We start from the raw sequence: 18,080 nt of genomic DNA on the forward strand, positions 1-18,080 counted from the left end.
TAAATGCCTTCTGAAAATCCAAGAAAACACTGTCCACTGATGCTCCTTTGTCTATCCTGTCTGTTATTTTGTCAAAAATTTTCAAAAGATTTGTCAGGCAAGTTGTAAGGAAACCATGTTGACTTTGGACAATTTTATCATGTGCCTCCAAGTACCCCAAACCCTCATTCTTAAGAATGGAGTCCAGCATCTTCTCAATTACTGAAGTCAGGCTAGCTGGTCTATAATTTCCTTTCTTCTGCCTCCTTCCCTTCTTAAAGAGTGTAGTGACATTTGCAATTTTCATTCTTCTGGAATCATGCCAGAATCTAGAGATTCTTGAAAGATACCTCCACAATCTCTTCAGCTACCTCTTTCAGAATCCTATGGAGTTGTCCATCTGATCCATGAGACGTATCTGCCTTCATACCTATCAGCTTCCCAAGCACCTTCTGCTTAATAATAGCAATTACATTCACTTCTGCCCCCTGTCAATCTCGAATTTCTAGCATACTGCTCATGTCTTCCACAGTGCAGGCTGACACAAACTACTTATTAAATTTGCCTGCCATTTCTTTGTGCCCTTTTACTAACTCTCGGTATAATTTTCTAGTGGTCTGATATCCACTGTCACCTCTCTTTTACTCTATATTATCTGAAAAACCTTTGGTATCCTCTTTTATATTATTGACTTAATTACCCTCACATTTCACCTTTTCTCTCCTTATCACTGTTGTCATCTGTTGTTTCTAAAAGCTTTCCAATCCTCTAACTTCCCACTATATTTTGCTATATTATCTGTCTTCTCTTCTTGCTTTTATACTGTCTTTGATTTCCCTTGTCAGCCACGGTTGCCTCATCCTCCCTTTAAAGTACTATTTCTTGCTTGGGATGAATCTATCCTGCTCCTTTTGTATTGCTCCCAGAAACACCAGTGTGGCTGTCCTGCTATCAACCCTGATAGTGTACCCTTCCAATCAACTTTGGCCAGTTCCTCTCTCACGCCTCTGTAATTTCCTCTACTCCATTGTAATTCTGATACTATGATCTCCCTCTCAAACTGCAGGGTGAATTCTATAATATTATAATTACAGTATTGTCTGCTAAGGATTCCTTTACATTAAGCTCCCTAATCAAATCTAGTTTATTACACAACACCCAATCCACAGTTGTCTTTCCCCTAGTGAGCTCAACCACAAGCTGCTCTAAAAAGCCATTGCATAGGCATTCAGCACCAAACCTTCAGCCTTTTTTCTAACTCCCTGCACAGAATCTCTTTCCCGTTTCTACCTATGACATCGACACAAATGTGCACCACAACCTCTGGCTGCTCACCCTCCCTCTTGAGAATCTGCTGTAGCTGCTCTGAGACATCCTGGATCCTAACACCTGGGAGGCAACACTCCATGCTGGTATCTCTTTCATGGCCACAGAATATCCTGTCCATTCCCCTAACTGTTGCATCTCCTAACTCTATCACTCTGCCTGACTTTACCCTTCCCTCCTGAGCCTCAGAGCTGGCCACCGTGCCACTGGCTTTGCAGCTGCTGATGTACCCAAATAGGTCATCCACAAAACACAGTCCAAAGGGATATACTTGTTGCTTAGGGGAATGGCCACAAGGGAACCCTGCACTGACTGCTTTCTTCTTTTAGTGGTCACCCTTCCACTATTTGAAGCCTGCACTCTGGGCGTGACCACCTCAATAAAAGTCTCAAGCCTCCCTGATGGTCCTGAGTGCATCCAGCTCCAGCTCTTTGACATTGTTAGTCAAGAACTGAAGTTGGGTGCACTTCCAGCAGATGTAGTCATTTGGAAGACTGTTAGGTACCCTGAAGTCCTACATCTCACAGAAGGAGCATTCTGCTGCTTTAACTGGCACCCTGCCTTCACTTGTTATACCTTTAATTCACAAGCTTAAGTTCTAGGCTGCACCTGTTCTCACCTAAGGATGTTGAGCCAAAGCCTAACCACTCTAACACTGGCTGCTTTGTACAGCTTCTTGTCATCTTCAGGTCTAATGAATTGAATTGAATTGACTTTATTTCTTACATCCTTCACATATATGAGGAGTAAAAATCTTTACATTAAGTCTCGGTCTAAATGTACAATGTGCCATCATAGTAATTTATAATAATTTATTATAAATAGAACAGTCAATGTAACATAGAAATGCACTCAGATCAGCGTGAGTTAATCAGTCTGATGGCCCGGTGAAAGAAATTGTCCTGGAGCCTGTTGGTCCTGGCTTTTATGCTGTGGTACCATTTCCTGGATGGTACTAGCTAGAATAGATTGTGGCAGCGGTGACTCGGGTCCCCAATGATCCTTTGGGCCTTTTTCTCACATATGTCTTTGGATGTCCTGAATCCTGGGAAATTCATAACTACAGATGCGCTGGGCTGTCCACTCCACTCTCTGCAAAATCCTATTAAGGGAGATACAGTTCCAATATCAGGGATGCAGCCAGACAGGAAGCTCTCAATTGTGCCCCTGTAGAAAGTTCTTAGGATTTGGGGGACCATACCAAACTTCCACAACTATCTGAGATGAAAGCGGCATTGTTGTGCCTTTTTCACCTCACAGCTGGTGCGTACAGACCACGTGAGGTCCTTGGCGATGTGCATGCCAAGGAACTTAAAGCTGTTCACCCTCTCAACCCCAGCTCCATTGATGTCAACAGAGGTTAGCCTGTCTCCATTCCTCCTGTAATCCACAACCAGCTCTTTTGCTTTTGTGACATTGAGGGAAAGGTTGTTTTCTTGACACCACTGTGTCAGAGAGATGAATTCTTCCCTTTTGGTCACCTCATTATTGCTATTTGCGAGGTCTGTTCCAAATTCAAAGCAATAATTAGTCTTAAGTTCAAAGGACAGCTTTGTAAATACCACTGTCTATAGAGCATAGACTGATGGCCCATAGCATGGGGCTGACTGCTCAAGAGATGCTGTGAAAAATAATGGGGTTATGTTAATTGATCCTGTATCAAACCATACACCACTAGCTAAATTACTTAGTTCAAGGAAGTTTGCAGACAAGATTGATACTATCACTTAGCACATCAAATACCTGATCTATCAATAGTTGGATGATTTGTGTACTAGGAAAGTCAGCTTGCACAGCATTAATTTTGGGTGCCTGGAATATCTGTCCCCAGAAGCTTTTTGACCATTTGTGTTGAAAAAGGTATCTACAAAAAATCACGTGTGTGTGAAGTCATCAAGCGGCAAAAAACAGTATACATTTAAGAGAGCAACTAGGCTTTTTCAGAATGGTCCAGGAATAACAAGAAGAATGACAGACAGATGGGGTGAATTAGAATCCATTCCTCTGCCTTTTATTTCTGCGATAGACAACTTATTAGTCTGCAACACTTTGGTATGTCTTTTTAGCTCATAGGAATTGTATCTGTGTTTTGGAAATCCTTTGTTTTAGAAATTGCTTGTAATTTGGAAATCTTTTATAAGATAGAAATCCTCTGAGTTCTAAATTTGTTCTAATAATTTAATTTAAATTTCAATGTATATCACTGAAAATAAATGAACTGTGTTTATATTACTTTGTTAGCTGGAAGTATCTCTTCCTTGGTAGGGAGAGGAGAAGTCACCGCTCAAATGGTGGGTAACTTGCTATGGAGATTGAATAGGGAAGTGATCTAGCTTTTGAAAAGTGGGCAGCGACAGTGTAACCTCCCTTTGGTAAGGGTACCCATAGCTATCTATAGCAAATAGGGCTTAAAATCTGTTTGAGTTTAAAAAAATCATGGTCAGCAAACCTAATACCATCGCAGTTAATGCCAAAAGTAGTCATGTTATACCAAATTATTATTTTAGAAAGAATTATTATTTAGCAGTAGTCCAACTCAACATGTGCTATGGCACTCCACCATAGAATGGCTGACAACCGGAGTCTTGTAGCTGTGCAGGTAAATATTATGAATGTGTTAATAGTATCAGAATCAGATTTAACATTACTGGCATATGTCATGAAATTTGTTAACTTTATGGCAGCAGTACAATGAAATACATAATAAATAAATATAAAGAAAAAGACTGAGTTTCATTAAATATATGTACACACACACACACACACACACACACACACACACACACACACACACACACACACACACACACACACACACACACACACACACACACACACACACACACACACACACACACACACACACACACACACACACGAACAGTGTGAAGACAGCATGACCTGGGTGGTGGGGATCCTTAATCTTCCTTCCTGAGGTACCAATCCTTGAAGATGTCTTGGGTACTGTGGAGGCTGGTACTCGTGATAGAGCTAACTAGTATAGCAGAAACATGGGTAATATCCCAACTGCTTTTCAAATTGAATATGTTTAATATTTTATTCTTCAAGTCAGAGACTGGAATGATGAAGAGAGAGAAAATAGAGTAGGATGCAGATTAGACATACAACCAACCCCTCCCTCGTATGAACCTGCCTTTTTAATACAGGTGCAGACATTTAATTGTTCAAGGTGATAAGCTAGGGAAGTCAACAGGGAATATTAAACATAGGCATAAACCATAGAAGAACTGTAGACTCTATAAACAAGGTTTTTTGATAAACAAACCTTCTCAATTTAATACAACCATGTTTGGCATAGCAAAGCCTGACAGACAATGGCTGCATCATCCTGAACAAACACACAGAGCCTAATTTGGCCCAGCAACGGTCATTGCAACAAACGCTGCAAAGACTGACTCATAAAAAGTATAAATCTTTCATTGATCTGACACACCCAACTCTTGAAAGCAATCGGCATTACACAGCCTTTGCAGCACCTGATGGCTCACAATATCAGTGGACCAGTCTCCCACAAGGTTTTTGGAATAGACTACAGAATTTTTTTTGCAGGAGTTATTCAGACTGTATAGGGAATACCAGATATTTGTGTGTATGTCGATGACATATACTGCACACCCAAAACACTGGTCGAGCATTTAACACAGATTGAGACTGTCATTAAAAGGTTGACAAATAGAGGCTGTTTGACAAACATTTAAAGAATCTCAACTCTGTCATATAGAAGTAAATTTCCTAGGCATTGCAATTACCAATCAGGAATGTATTTTAATCTGTGAATTTAGACAAATAGTCAATTGAGTAGGATATCCAATGACCATAAAAGCCTTACAATCAACCCAGATCTATTGAATTATGCTAGAGCTTTCATACTTGACTTTGCTTAATTGTCACAACCATTATACTACAGATATACACTGAGAAATGAAAAACCTTTCATTTTTACCCCAGATTATGAAGCACAAGAGAAATCGATGAATGCAGTTCAGCAAGCTATAGACCTAACAAAATCTCTTGTTCTGCGAATTCATGTTTCTCCAAACACTGCTGTAGCCATCTGCAATGAGGGAGAAGAAATATAATCCCCCAAACACTGTACCTAATATAATCTCACCCCAACAGAACAGAAATTTACTTTCTTACTATGGCAGTCCATACATTTATTGCAGTAAGATCACTCCAAGGGGACAAACCAATTATACAAACAGAGATTGCTGCCTTGATAAATAACAGCAACTTAGCAACAAATGAACAGACAGCTATCATACTAGATATAGGAAATGGCAACCACTTTTACAAGAAATCACCTTTAAGTATGAATATGTTCCTGAGAGCTAAGACTTACAATCCCTACCTGTCATGGAAGATGCAGAAACATTTTCTCCACAACCCAACGTAGCACAATATCCTTTAGAGCACTATTCTCAAAATGGTACTGCAATGAATCAGCAATGAAAATTCAGAAAGATGGATAAACTTAATTTCAGGCAGGAACAGGGATTATAAAAGGATTTTTTAAATCAGAAACTGAATTTGAACAACTTGAGTTGCAAATGCATCCTTTAGGGAATTGTACAGTTCAATTTGCAGAGGCAAAAGTCCTAGAACTATGTCTAAAACAAGTAAATACAACAGAACCTGTCTTGATATGTACTCTAAATATGCTAGGAATGCAGTAGAAAGAGATTCTCCCATCTAGTCTACTACCAGATGGAGAATACATACAGGTAAACTACTTCCATATTTGGCCCCATGCATGACAATTTATCAATTATGAATTATTATTGACTTGACTATTATGACAGTTGTAACACATTCTGGTACGTGCTGTAGGGCACTTACTGTGGTAAGTGCTGTGGTATATTACCATGGTAATATACTAACTGATGAACAAGCAACACAAGCTTTTGGGATGAACCTTTTGGGATGGTAAAAGAGGCCAGGGATCTGGTAGTAACTAAACAACTAATAATATATAACCTGGATGATGTTTTAAGAATTCTCTTAGATACTATTAAGGATTTCCAACACTGTATAACTACGAAGGTGATGGTGAAGATAAGGTATGCTACCCTAAAAGAGATAAGAAGCAAATATCTCCTATGTCCCCGTCCTGAGAGATGGAAATGGGTAAGGCTGGCTAACAGGACACTGGTGAAGCTACATAGGCCAATCCCCTATACAGTAGATACATTGGATGACAGAAACATTGATGAACTCCAATTTTATCAAAGACTTAAGAGTACCATGTAGATAGGAGGTCATCGATGGCTTATGCTCCACTTGAGAGCTAAGGGCTCAGACTAAATCAACCTCCTTCCCACAAGGGGGAAGCACTATTTCAAGGAGCCCACCAAGGATTTGGACAGAATCACTGGTAATTGCAAGAACTGTTTGTGAGGAAGAAAATCTTAAAGATGGACTACAGTAATATGTACTTATAATACTGTATGCACATTGATGCATCATTGTCGTGCATTTATGGAAAAACTATAGGTAACCATTTTTTGAGGTTCAGAAATTAGTGCAACTGAATTTAAGGAAGTGAATACTCTAAAGAGAAAACCACACAGAAACCTATACATTTGGGAAGTACTCAATGAGTTCTTTGAGCATCTGATCAAGGAGAGCTCCTCTAGCACTGGTACTGAAATAGTTGGTGGAGTGATAGTCTGTTCCTGAGAGGGTTCTTGACAGGAGTCTGATCTCAAAACTTATCTCTGTAAGGAGAAGCTGGGCTTGAAATTTTCACTTAGTAAGAGGGGGACATGATGGATATTCACTGTCCATGGCCAAGCTCAACTTTTTAATATAGCAGCTGACACTTCTAGAGATCAAAGAGTTGTTTTTGAGGAAGTTAAACTTCCAACCAATATTTCTTTGTTCAGCTTCTTATTGTAAATAGCAGCCAGTCTTCAGTTCTTCATGTAATGGTAAGTAATAATCAGTCTGAAGTTAAAAGGACAACTTTGCATGTAAATTGCACTCTCTATAGAGGACAGACTGGTCATTGCTCAAGAGATACAGTATAAGACAAAGGGGTTATTCTAATTGGGCTAATTTCAAACAGACAACACAGACTAAGTTGTTTAGTTCAAAGGAGCTTACAGACCAGATTGTTACATCCATTTAGCACATCAAATAACAGATCTATCAATAACTGGAAACTTTGTGTACTCTGAGTCAAACCACACAGCATTAATTTTGGTTGTTTGGGATATCTGTTCCCTGAAGCTTTAAGACTATGTGCGTGAAAAGTTATCTGAAAAAAACCAAATGTGTGTGAAGTCATCAAGTGGCACAAAAACAGTATAAATGTAAAAGAGCAGTAAGGCATTTTAGCCATAGTCCAGGAACAACAAGAAGAATGACAGAAAGACAGGTTGAACTTGAAACCATTTCTCTGCCTTTGATTTCTGTGATGAATGGCTCATTCGTTTACAACTCATTAGACTGCCTTTTTAGTTAATATAAATTGTTCCTGTGTTTAGGAAATCCTTTGCTTTAGAAAAGTTTGTAATTTGAAAAGCTTTTATAAGATAGAAATCCTCTGTGAGCTCTAAATTTAAGATTTTTATCTAAAAATGTATCACTAAAAATAAACTAATCATTAACTGGAAACATCTCCTCCTTGGTAGAGAGGGGTTATTTCCCATTCAAACAGTGGGTATTAATAGCTAAATTTCACTCTGGAGGATAAATAGGGAGGCGATCTATCCTTTGGAGAGTAGGTGGCTGTAGTAAAACTTCCCTTCAGTAACAGTACCCATAGCTAGCTATATTGGATAAGGCTTCATCTGAGTTTAGAATTTTGCAGTTAGTGAATCCAGTACCATCAGACAACATATGTTGCACCTGCATGTTGGTATGAAGTGACTTGTGTCCAAGGTCAACTATTGTACTTTTCACCTATATAACTAAATTGGTAAATCTAGCACAGTGTGTAATCTTTGGAATTCTCTATCCAAGAGAGATCTGAAGGCTCAGTTTTTGAATGTAGTAAAACTCTGGAGCTTTGGTGCCAGACGAGCATATTTTGATGCCACCCCTATCATTGCCAAACATACTTTTACACTCCTTTAATATTAGATTTCTTCTTCTCCAGCCCTTTACATTTCTCACTCATATGGCTTCACCTTTCATCTTCCAGCTAGTCCAACCTCCCACCTTTTTATTCTGGTGTCTTCCCCCTTCCCATACAGTACCAAAGAAGTGTCTCAGCCCAAAACGTCAACTGTTTATTCATTTCCATAGATGCTGACTGACCTGAAGAGTTCTTCCAGCAATTTGTGTGTGTTGCTCTGGATTTACCACATCTCCAGAATCTCTCATGTTTATACTTCTACTTTTTTATGTTCCGTGGTACCATCATAAATTTTCCAGTGAACTTGGTGAGTTTAAAGAGTGCAAGAAGAATACAAGAACTACCTACCTTTGTTCCTGCTGCAAACTTATCCATCCCATCCACCTCCTTATTCTAGACATTAACACTGGTTCCAGACATCCCACTGGCTCTAGCCATACACTCCAGTCTCCTGCATCTAGCCACACATCCCACTTGCAGCTTATTTCCAAGTCACAGCTCGTACTAATGATTGAGAGAGATCTGTGACCAATTGGATTTCTGGACATGTGTGCTGATTATCAGTTTCACTGTACATTCAGGGCAGAGCTTGTAGATTCTTGGATAAGAACATAAGAAATGGGAGCAAGAGTAGGCCATTAAGGATATTAAGGAAATTGACAGATATGGGGTTGGTGCAGGAAAGTGACTCCAAGGTTAACAGTCAGCATTGATCTTATTGAATGGTGGAGCAGACAAGAGAGGGCAACAGCCTACTTTTACTACTTTCTTATGTTCTTATTGGTCTACAATGAGCCTATATATACAGCTAATCAGCATCTACAAAACCACAGTGATTTTATGATGCTTCCCTACTGGTATAGTTATTTGCTATTATAGAATTGCAGAACTGTCACCTTGCATTTTTAGGTACATCCAAGTCTCATTCCAGAGAAGTGACACTTCAGTAAAGTATAACATAGTCAAAGGTACTGTCTTGGGATATCATCTGCTTCTCCCATCTGACCTTTTAGATGTCACTATTTTGTAAAGCGCGCATGTTTCCCTGTCTCCTGGCCAGTACTTGTTCAGTTGAATTAAATGAGTTGTACAATAATTAAGAATAAGCAATTACAGAACCCAAAGACTTTCAATGAATTTATTGAATGAAAAAATAGGCAGTAATTGTTTTTTTCTTATTCTGACTGGTAGATATAGAGATGTACATGAAAGTAATACCTAAATTCAGATAGTGTTAAATTATCTTGGGATCTAAAAACTTTCCTTCATGAGTTAAATAACTTGTGTTTTACTTAATATCACAGAGCAAGGCTGCCCCTCTTAGGACCCAGTGGTCAGGTGGCTGGATAGTTTTCAGGCAAAGAGTAGTGATGAATGTCAGGTCTGTGCGTTGGGGTTTTTTATAGACTGGACAGATGTACAGTTTGGGGTCTTTCGTTGTTGTGGAATTGATAGCAAATATATAGATGACGGGTAGCATTGTAACAAGAACCTTGGCAACAGATTCAGTCAGTTTGATGTTTCTCCTGTCCCAGCCTGCTCCATCCAAGTAAAGGCCATAGATGTAGACACCTTCCTGCCAATCAAATATGCAAAAGATGAAGGTTATAAAACATTCAAGGAAAAAATAGATCCATTGCAAAACAGAAGGTGAACATTTATCCCAATAAGCCTGAATTAACTGCTTGCTGAAGCCCCCATCATCCCCACCTTCAAGAGTCATAATTTTTCGTTTTATAAAATATTTCTCCAGCTATATCTTAATTTGAATTCTCTCTCAAATATTTTATACGGTAATATTCTCACTGTCCCAACAACTTAACAGCAGACACATCTCTCAGATACTCATCATTAATCTCCAATGAGAGAAGAGTCTTTTATCATTCACTCTTTTACATTCATGATTTTTTTAATTTTAGAGATGGTAATGGGCCCTATGAGCCTGTGCTGCCCAATTACACCCATGTGACCAATTATCCGACTAGCCAGTACATCTTTGGAATGTGGGAGGACACCAGGGCACCTGGAGGATACCCATGCGGTCCTGGGGAGAACATACAAACTCCTTATAGACAGTTGAGGAAGTGAAATGAGGTCACTGACGCTGTTAAGCTATGCTACCATGCCATCCTATTTGAAGAAATCCTCACCACAATATTTAGTTGCCTCTGCTATTGTAAGAATAGTAGCATTTTAAAGTCTATTACATTTAATTCCCATTCTTTCTTTTATTTTCCAATGTTTATGATTATTTTAATATTCTTCCTATAATTAGGAATTACTACTGAGCCTAGAAAATGCTTTGTAAAAATTTATCACTAATCTGATCGCCAAGCACTTATCTATATCTCACAACTTTAAACTTCAGGATCTCTGTTGTCGCCCTTTATCTTCACCCTCTGCTGCCCAACATTGAACAGAATTGTATTTCTTCCCAAATTGTAATATTGGAGTCACTTCTATGTATAATGAATTCTGCTACACATCTCCCCACATTGTTAAACTCTTTAATTTCTTGAAGTCTTTCGTAATCTTCTTTGCTATTTGTATTTTTTTCTGCAACAAGAAATTTATAGATAATGGGTTTGGATTTTTTCTTTCTCTGATCTATTTGATAATACCCCAGATTCCATCTTCACTTCTTTACTAAAAAATATCTGAACATGGTCTGTCATGACTCTTTAGTTTACTGTGCAAAAAGATAGTCCGTGCTCAATGCATATTCTGAGGATTTACTGTGGTATGATCCCAATCTCTGGTTTGTGCTCATTCACTGATTATTAATTGTGTAAAATGTCCACACTGGAATTTGTTGCTTATATGGTTCCTTCAATTTTTGAGATTGTGAACTTATATTTAAGAACTTCCATACATTCACAGGAATATTAGCAAACAAATACTTAAGATCCTGTATCAAATAAGGAGATCCATGAAAAAAAGCTTTAGATAAATTGATTTTGGGAACATCTTAAATAAGGAAAGAAGTAGTACTGAGGCTGATGGAGAGTTGAACAGCTGCTGGATAATTTCAGGATGTTAATTAGGAGCTAAATAAGACAAGAATAAGTCTTATGCGAACAGATAATCTGCAACAGAGGTGGAAACAAGTGAAGTTATGGAGATGGAAATACTTTGTCACTGAGATGATACAGATCTAAAGCTCAAAACTAAACAGAAACAAATTTGAAAATTACAGAATATTTATAGCATGGAAGGGTTATTCAGCTCATTGAGTCCATGCTGGCTCTTCTTGGACCAATTCTGTTGGTTTCATTATCCAATCCTTTCTCACTGACATACAAATTATTCTCTCCCTCACGGCTGTCCCTCTTTTGTTTATTCAATTAAATTTCTAAAACTCAGATTCATTCTCTTTCCACAATCCTGTAGGCAGCAGATTTCAGATTGCAACCACCTTCATATTTGGACTGTTTTCCTTCAGATTTCCCCAGCACCTATTGCTCAAAATTTTAAACCCATGTCCTTAAACTTTCTACAAATAGAACCAGCTTTCCTCTATTTATCTAAAGCCCATCAGCATTTTATATATCTCAATTAAATGTCCTCTCAGGTTTCTTATTCAAAGCAGAACAGTCCCAGTTTAACTAATCTAATCTTCTGAGTTTACGAGGGGTGATTGATAAGTTTGTGGCCTAAGGTAGAAGGCATCAATTTTAGAAAACCTTGCACATTTATTTTTCAACGTAGTCCCCTCCTACATGTGCACACTTAGTCCAGCAGTTGTGGAGCATACGGATCCCTTCTTTGTAGAAGTGGTCCACAGCAGGGGTGATTGATAAGTTTGTGGCCTAAGGTAGAAGGAGATGAGTTATACAGCTCTCGTTACATGCATGTGTAGTTCAACTCTTTGAGTGAACGTGCAGAAAGTTTGAAGTTAATAACTCATCTCTTTCTACCTTAGGCCACGAACTTATCAATGACCCCATGCTGTGGACCATTTCTGGAGGTCCAAGACGCTGACTTCTACAAAGAAGGGATCCATGTGCTCCACAAGTGCTGGACTAAGTGTGTAAATGTAGAAAAAAAAATAAATGTGTTAGGTTTTCTAAAATTGACTCCTTTTACTTTAGGCCACAAACTTATCAATCACCCCTCGTAAATTGAACATCCCCGGAACAAGTCTAGTAAATCTTCATGACTTTCATATCCTTACTAAAGAACGGCGAGTACAATTGGATGCATTTCCTCAACTGAGACACAGGAGACTGCAGCTTCTAGAATCTGGAGCAACAAACATGTCCGTTGAAAGAATCAGTGGATCAAGCTACATTAAGACTTGTGATGTAGGATTTTGACTTGAAATGTTGACAATTCCTTTGCATGTGCTTTGCGAAACATACTCTCAACCTGTAATTTCACTTTAAGTGAATTATCCACATGTTTACCCACCTTCCTGCACTCTAAAGAGCTGTGGCGTACAGTCTGTATTTTCTCTATTTTTTTCTGCATTCACACATCTGAATTAAATTTCTTCTGCTACTGCATGTTCATTATCACATTTTACCTATGACTCACTTGCAAAGACATCTGCAAAGCTTTAAATTTTCCCTGCACACCTGTGCCTGAGTCATTCAATAGCACCGGCACAGAGTCATACCGCAGAGAAACAGGCCTATTGTCCCTCCGGTCTCCAGTGACCATCAAGAATGCATTTATACTAATCCAGGAGTGTATACTAAGTACTGAGATAGAGGAATGGAGCAAATGGATGTGTGGTTAGAAAGAAAGTACAGGAGGACAGGCTTTAGACTTCTGTGACTTTGGGACCCTTTCTGTAGTAGGTGGGGCCTGCACAAGTCAGAGAGGTTACTTCAAATTAGCATCAGACTGATATTCTTGCTGAGGTCATGCTCAAGCTTTTGGGAAGAATTTAATGTTGAATTCACAGTGGGATGGAAACTGCGAGTAAAGTCAAAGTTGGAAATGAAATTTAGAAATGTATTTAGCAAATGACATACCTAGAAAATCAAAAGGATGCAACTGAGTATCAAAATGAGGGTCAGAGTATCTAACAATGTTAAAATGCCAAATTTCAAAGTATTTTATCAAAGTGCACACCAGCTGCAGAAAGTTGGATGAATTAACAGTACCAATAGTCATCAAGACCCATGATGTAATTGCTATTATAGACACCATGGTGATCATAGCTGAGCAATAAAAAAAAGAACCTTGAGGTAGCTCTTAATAAATTACATCATTATGCAAGGAATTAATAGAGAAAGGGATAGTAGAATATGTGAATAAATTAGGGATAGCTTCAATAAATATATAAAAACAAAAAAGACTAGTGAAGGCAAATATGGGTCCCTCACAGAGATGGGAGAGTTTATAATGAAAAAGAAAGAAATGTCTGAAAAATTAAACATGAACTTTGCCTCTTTTATTGACAAAGACAAACAATATCTCCCAGAAATAGGGTCCAGTGCAACTGACAGAGTAAAGGAAATTAGTAATAAAAAAGAAATGTGACTTCAGAATATGAAGAGCCTGAAAACTGATAAATCCCAGGAACCTGATCTACATTACAGAATCTTTAAAAGGATGGTCTTGCAAAGCTATAATCTTGCAAAACTCATCATAAAACTGCATGTGTCAGGAAATATGAGTTGAGAAAAATGTAATTTTATGTTTAATCATTTCATTTCTTTCACATACAGTGCTAATAAAAAGTATTCACTCCCTTGCAAGTTTTCATGTTTTATAACATTAAGTCACAGTGGATTTAATTTGGCTTTTTTGACACTGATCAAGAGAAAAAGACTCTTTTGTATCAAAGTGAAAACAAATCCCTACAAAGTGATCCAAATTAATTACAAATATAAAACATAAAATAATTGATTACACAAGTATTCATCCCTCTTTAATATGATAGACCAAATCATCACTGGTGCATCCAATTGGTTTTAGAAATCACATCATCAGTTAAATGGAGATCTGTTTTTGGACACCTGTGTGTAGTCAAGGTGTTTCAATTGATTGTAGTAAAATACACCTGTATCTGGAAGGTCCATCTACTGGTGAATCAGTATCCTGGCAAAAACTACACCATGAAGACAAAAGAACACTTCAAGCAACTCCATGAAAAGATTATTGAAAAGCACAAATCAGGAGATGGATACAAGAAAATTTCCTAGTTACTGGATATCCCTTGGAGTACAATTAAGTCAATCATCAAAAAATGGGAAGAATATGGCACGGTTGTAAATCTGCCTAGAGCAGCCCATCCTCAAATACTGAGTGACCGTGCAAGAAAGGTGCTAGTAAGGGAGGCCACCAAGAGACCTATGACAACTCTGGAGGAGTTACAAGCTTTAGTGGCTGAGAAGGGAGAGACTGCGCATACAACAACAGTTGCCCGGGTGCTTCACCAATCGCAGCTTTATGGGAGAGTGGCAAAGGGAAAGCCACTATTGAAAACTACTCATCTGAAATCTCAGCTAGTCAGCTGGAAGAAGGCTCTCCGGTGTGATGAAACCAAAATTGAGCTATTTGGCCATCAGACTAAATGCTATGTTTGACATATGCCAAACAACGCACAACATCAAAAACATGCCATCCCTATCGTGAAGGATGGTGGTGGATGCATCGTGGTCTGGGGACGCTTCACTGCAGCAAGCCCTGGAAGGCTTGTGAAGGTACAGGGTAAAATGAATGCAGCAAATATAAGGAAATCCTGGAGGAAAATCTGGTGCAGTCTGCAAGAGAACTGTAACTTGGGAGAAGATTTGCCAGCAAGATAATGACCCCAAGCATAAAGCTAAAGCTACACAAGAATGGCTTAAAAACAACAAGGTTTATGTCCTGGAGTGGCCAAGTCAGAGTCCAGACCTCAATCCAATTGAGAACTTGTGGCTTGACTTGAAATATCCCCAAGCAATCTGACGGAACTTGAGCAGTTTTGTAAAGGAGAGAAAAATTGCAGTGTACAGATGTGCAAAACTGATAGAGACCTATCCACACAGACTCAGGGCTGTAATTGCTGCCAAAGGTTCATCTACTAAATACTGACTTGAAGGGGGTGAATACTTATATAATCAATTATTTTGTGTTTTATATTTGTAATTTAAATCACTTTGTTATGTAAGAGTCTTTTTCTGTTGATCAGTATCAAAAAGAGAAATAAATTAAATCCACTGTAATTCAATGTTGTAAAACAATAAAACATGAAAACTTCCAAGGGAGGTGAATACTTTTTATACCCACTGTAAATTCCATGAGAGTGGGTTTTATTCCATATTTCAATTTTTTGTCTAGTGATTTGAGAATTCTGTAATGGCAAGTTTTCCGTTATCCAAACAGTCATAATTTGGGAGTTTGTAGATTCTACAATGGTTCCTGCAAATTTCAGGTCAGCAAATGACCTAATAATTTCCTGCTATTTAAGAGAGAGAGAAAAAGCAAGAAGGCCTAGATCTGTGAGTTTGACATCAATTGGTGGAAAATTGTTGGAATTTATTACAAATGATGTGATATAAAGAAACTTTGAAAGTAGTTATATTATTAAGAAAAATATCACAGAGTAATATCAGCTTGGATTTGTCTGACAACACGAGTGAATCTGCAGATGCTGGAAATAAATAAAAACACAAAATGCTGGCAGAACTCAGCAGGCCAGACAGCATCTATGGGAGGAGGTAGTGACAATGTTTCGGGCTGAGGGTTTCCCCTCAATAATAAGCATACTGCTTTGGATACTGGTTGGGCTGGGGGTGGGGGTGAGAAATGACCTACCAGGGAAAGCTGCAGCAATTCCTGCACTGACTCTGGTGCTGTGACTGAGAAGGGAAGGGGTCTGTAGTAGTGATAGTTAGAGAAGCAGACATGAGATTCTGTGGATACAGATGGTATGTTGCCTCCTCGGTGCGAGGGTCAGGGACATCTTGGATTGGGTCTACACCATCCTAAATGGGATGGGTGAGCAGCCAGAAGTCTTGGTACATATTGGCACCAATGACATAAGTAGGAAAAGGGAGAAGGTCCTGAAGTAAGAATTTAGGGAGCTAGTTAGAAAGCTGAAATGCAGGACATCCAGGGTAGTAACCTCTGGCAAGAATCAGATGATTAGGCAAATGAACGCATGGCCGAAGAATGGGTGCAGGGAGCAGGGTTTCAGATTTCTGGATCAGTGTGATGTCTTTTGGGGAAGGAATGACTTGTATAAAAGGGACAGGTTGCACCTGAACCAGAGGGGCACTTAATATCCTTGTGGGCAGGTTTGCTAGAACTGTTGGGGAGGGGTCTAAATTTGGCATGATGATAGGAAACTGAGTGACAGGGCAGAGGATGGGGCAGTTGCTATACAAGGAGAGGCAGTGTGTAGTGAGGCTGTGAGGAAGTTTAGACAGATGATAGGACAAAACTGCAGTCAGAGGGATGAATTGCAGTATAAAAGAGGGACAAAAATCAAAGGGTAATGGGTACAGGACTAAAGGTTTTATATTTGAATGCACACAGCATATGGAATGAACTTCGACCTCAGTTAGATTGACAGGTATGACGTTGTGGGCATCACTGAGTTGTGGCTGAAGTCAAGTCACTTTTATTGTCATTTCGACCATAACTGCTGGTACAGTACATAGTAAAAATGAGACAATGTTTTTCAGGACCATGGTGTTACATGACACAGTACAAAAACTAGACTGAACTATGTAAAAAAAACAACACAGAGAAAGCTACACTAGACTACAGACCTAACACAGGATGGCATAAAGTGCACAAAAACAAAAACAGAAAGATTATAATTGGGAGTTTAACATCCAGGGATACAAGTGTATTGAAAAGACAGGAAGGTCGGCCATGGGATAGCGTGGCTCTGTTAGGAAAAAATGAAATCAAATCCCTAAAAAGAGTTGACATAGGATTGGAAAATGTAGAATCACTGTGAATTAAGGAACTGCAAGGGTAAAAAACACTGATGGGAGTTACATACAGGAGTTCGAACAATAGCTGGGATGTGGGCTACAGTTTATAATAGGAGATAGAAAATACATGTTCAAAAAGCAATATTACGATAGTCATGGGGTTTTCAATATGCAGGTAGATTGGGAAAATCAGGTTGGTGCTGATTTTGGATCCTGAGAGAGAGAATTTATGGAATGCCTACGAGATGGCTTTTTAGAGCAGCTTGTGGTTGAGCCTTCTAGGAGATCAGCAATTTTGGGTGTTGTATAATGAACTGGATTTGATTAGGGAGCTGAAGGTAAAGGAATCCTTAGGAGGCAGTGATCATAGTATGACAGAATTTATCTTGTAATTTAAGTGGTTTCCTTTGTTGAAATATCTAGGACCAAAGGGCATACCCTCAGAATAGAGGGATGAACTTTTAGAATGGAGATAAGGAGGAATTTCTTTAGCCAGAGGGTGATGAGTCTATGGAGGCTAAACCATTGAGTGTTTTTAAGGCAGAGGTTGATAGATTCTTGAGAAGTCAGGGTGTGAAAAGTTGCAGGGAGAGGGCAGGAGAATGGGATTGAGAGGGAATTGGATCAGTTAGTCATAATCGATTGGTGGAGCGGACTTGACAGGCCGAATTGCCTTATTCTGTTCCTATGTCTCATGGTCTTATCTTTGAAGGAATACAGCAAAAGTTCACTAGACTGTTGCTATGAATGGTGGAGGAAAGTGGAATGACTGAGTATGTTAGACCAGTATT

General features: G+C 38.8%; 1 protein-coding gene across 1 annotated transcript in view; it reads right to left on the reverse strand.

Moving 5' to 3' along the window:
- Positions 1-9,600: 9,600 nt before the first annotated feature.
- LOC140732659 (dynein axonemal heavy chain 8-like) overlaps positions 9,601-18,080 on the reverse strand; it is a 704,719-nt gene continuing 696,239 nt past the window's right edge. The window contains exon 91 of the mRNA XM_073055352.1: positions 9,601-9,983. Within this exon, the coding sequence (XP_072911453.1) occupies positions 9,696-9,983 (288 nt within the window). The 3' untranslated portion in view covers positions 9,601-9,695. The remainder of the gene's footprint in view (positions 9,984-18,080) is intronic.

This window comes from Hemitrygon akajei, chromosome 9 (assembly GCF_048418815.1).
Source record: "Hemitrygon akajei chromosome 9, sHemAka1.3, whole genome shotgun sequence".
NCBI classification, from domain to species: domain Eukaryota; kingdom Metazoa; phylum Chordata; class Chondrichthyes; order Myliobatiformes; family Dasyatidae; genus Hemitrygon; species Hemitrygon akajei.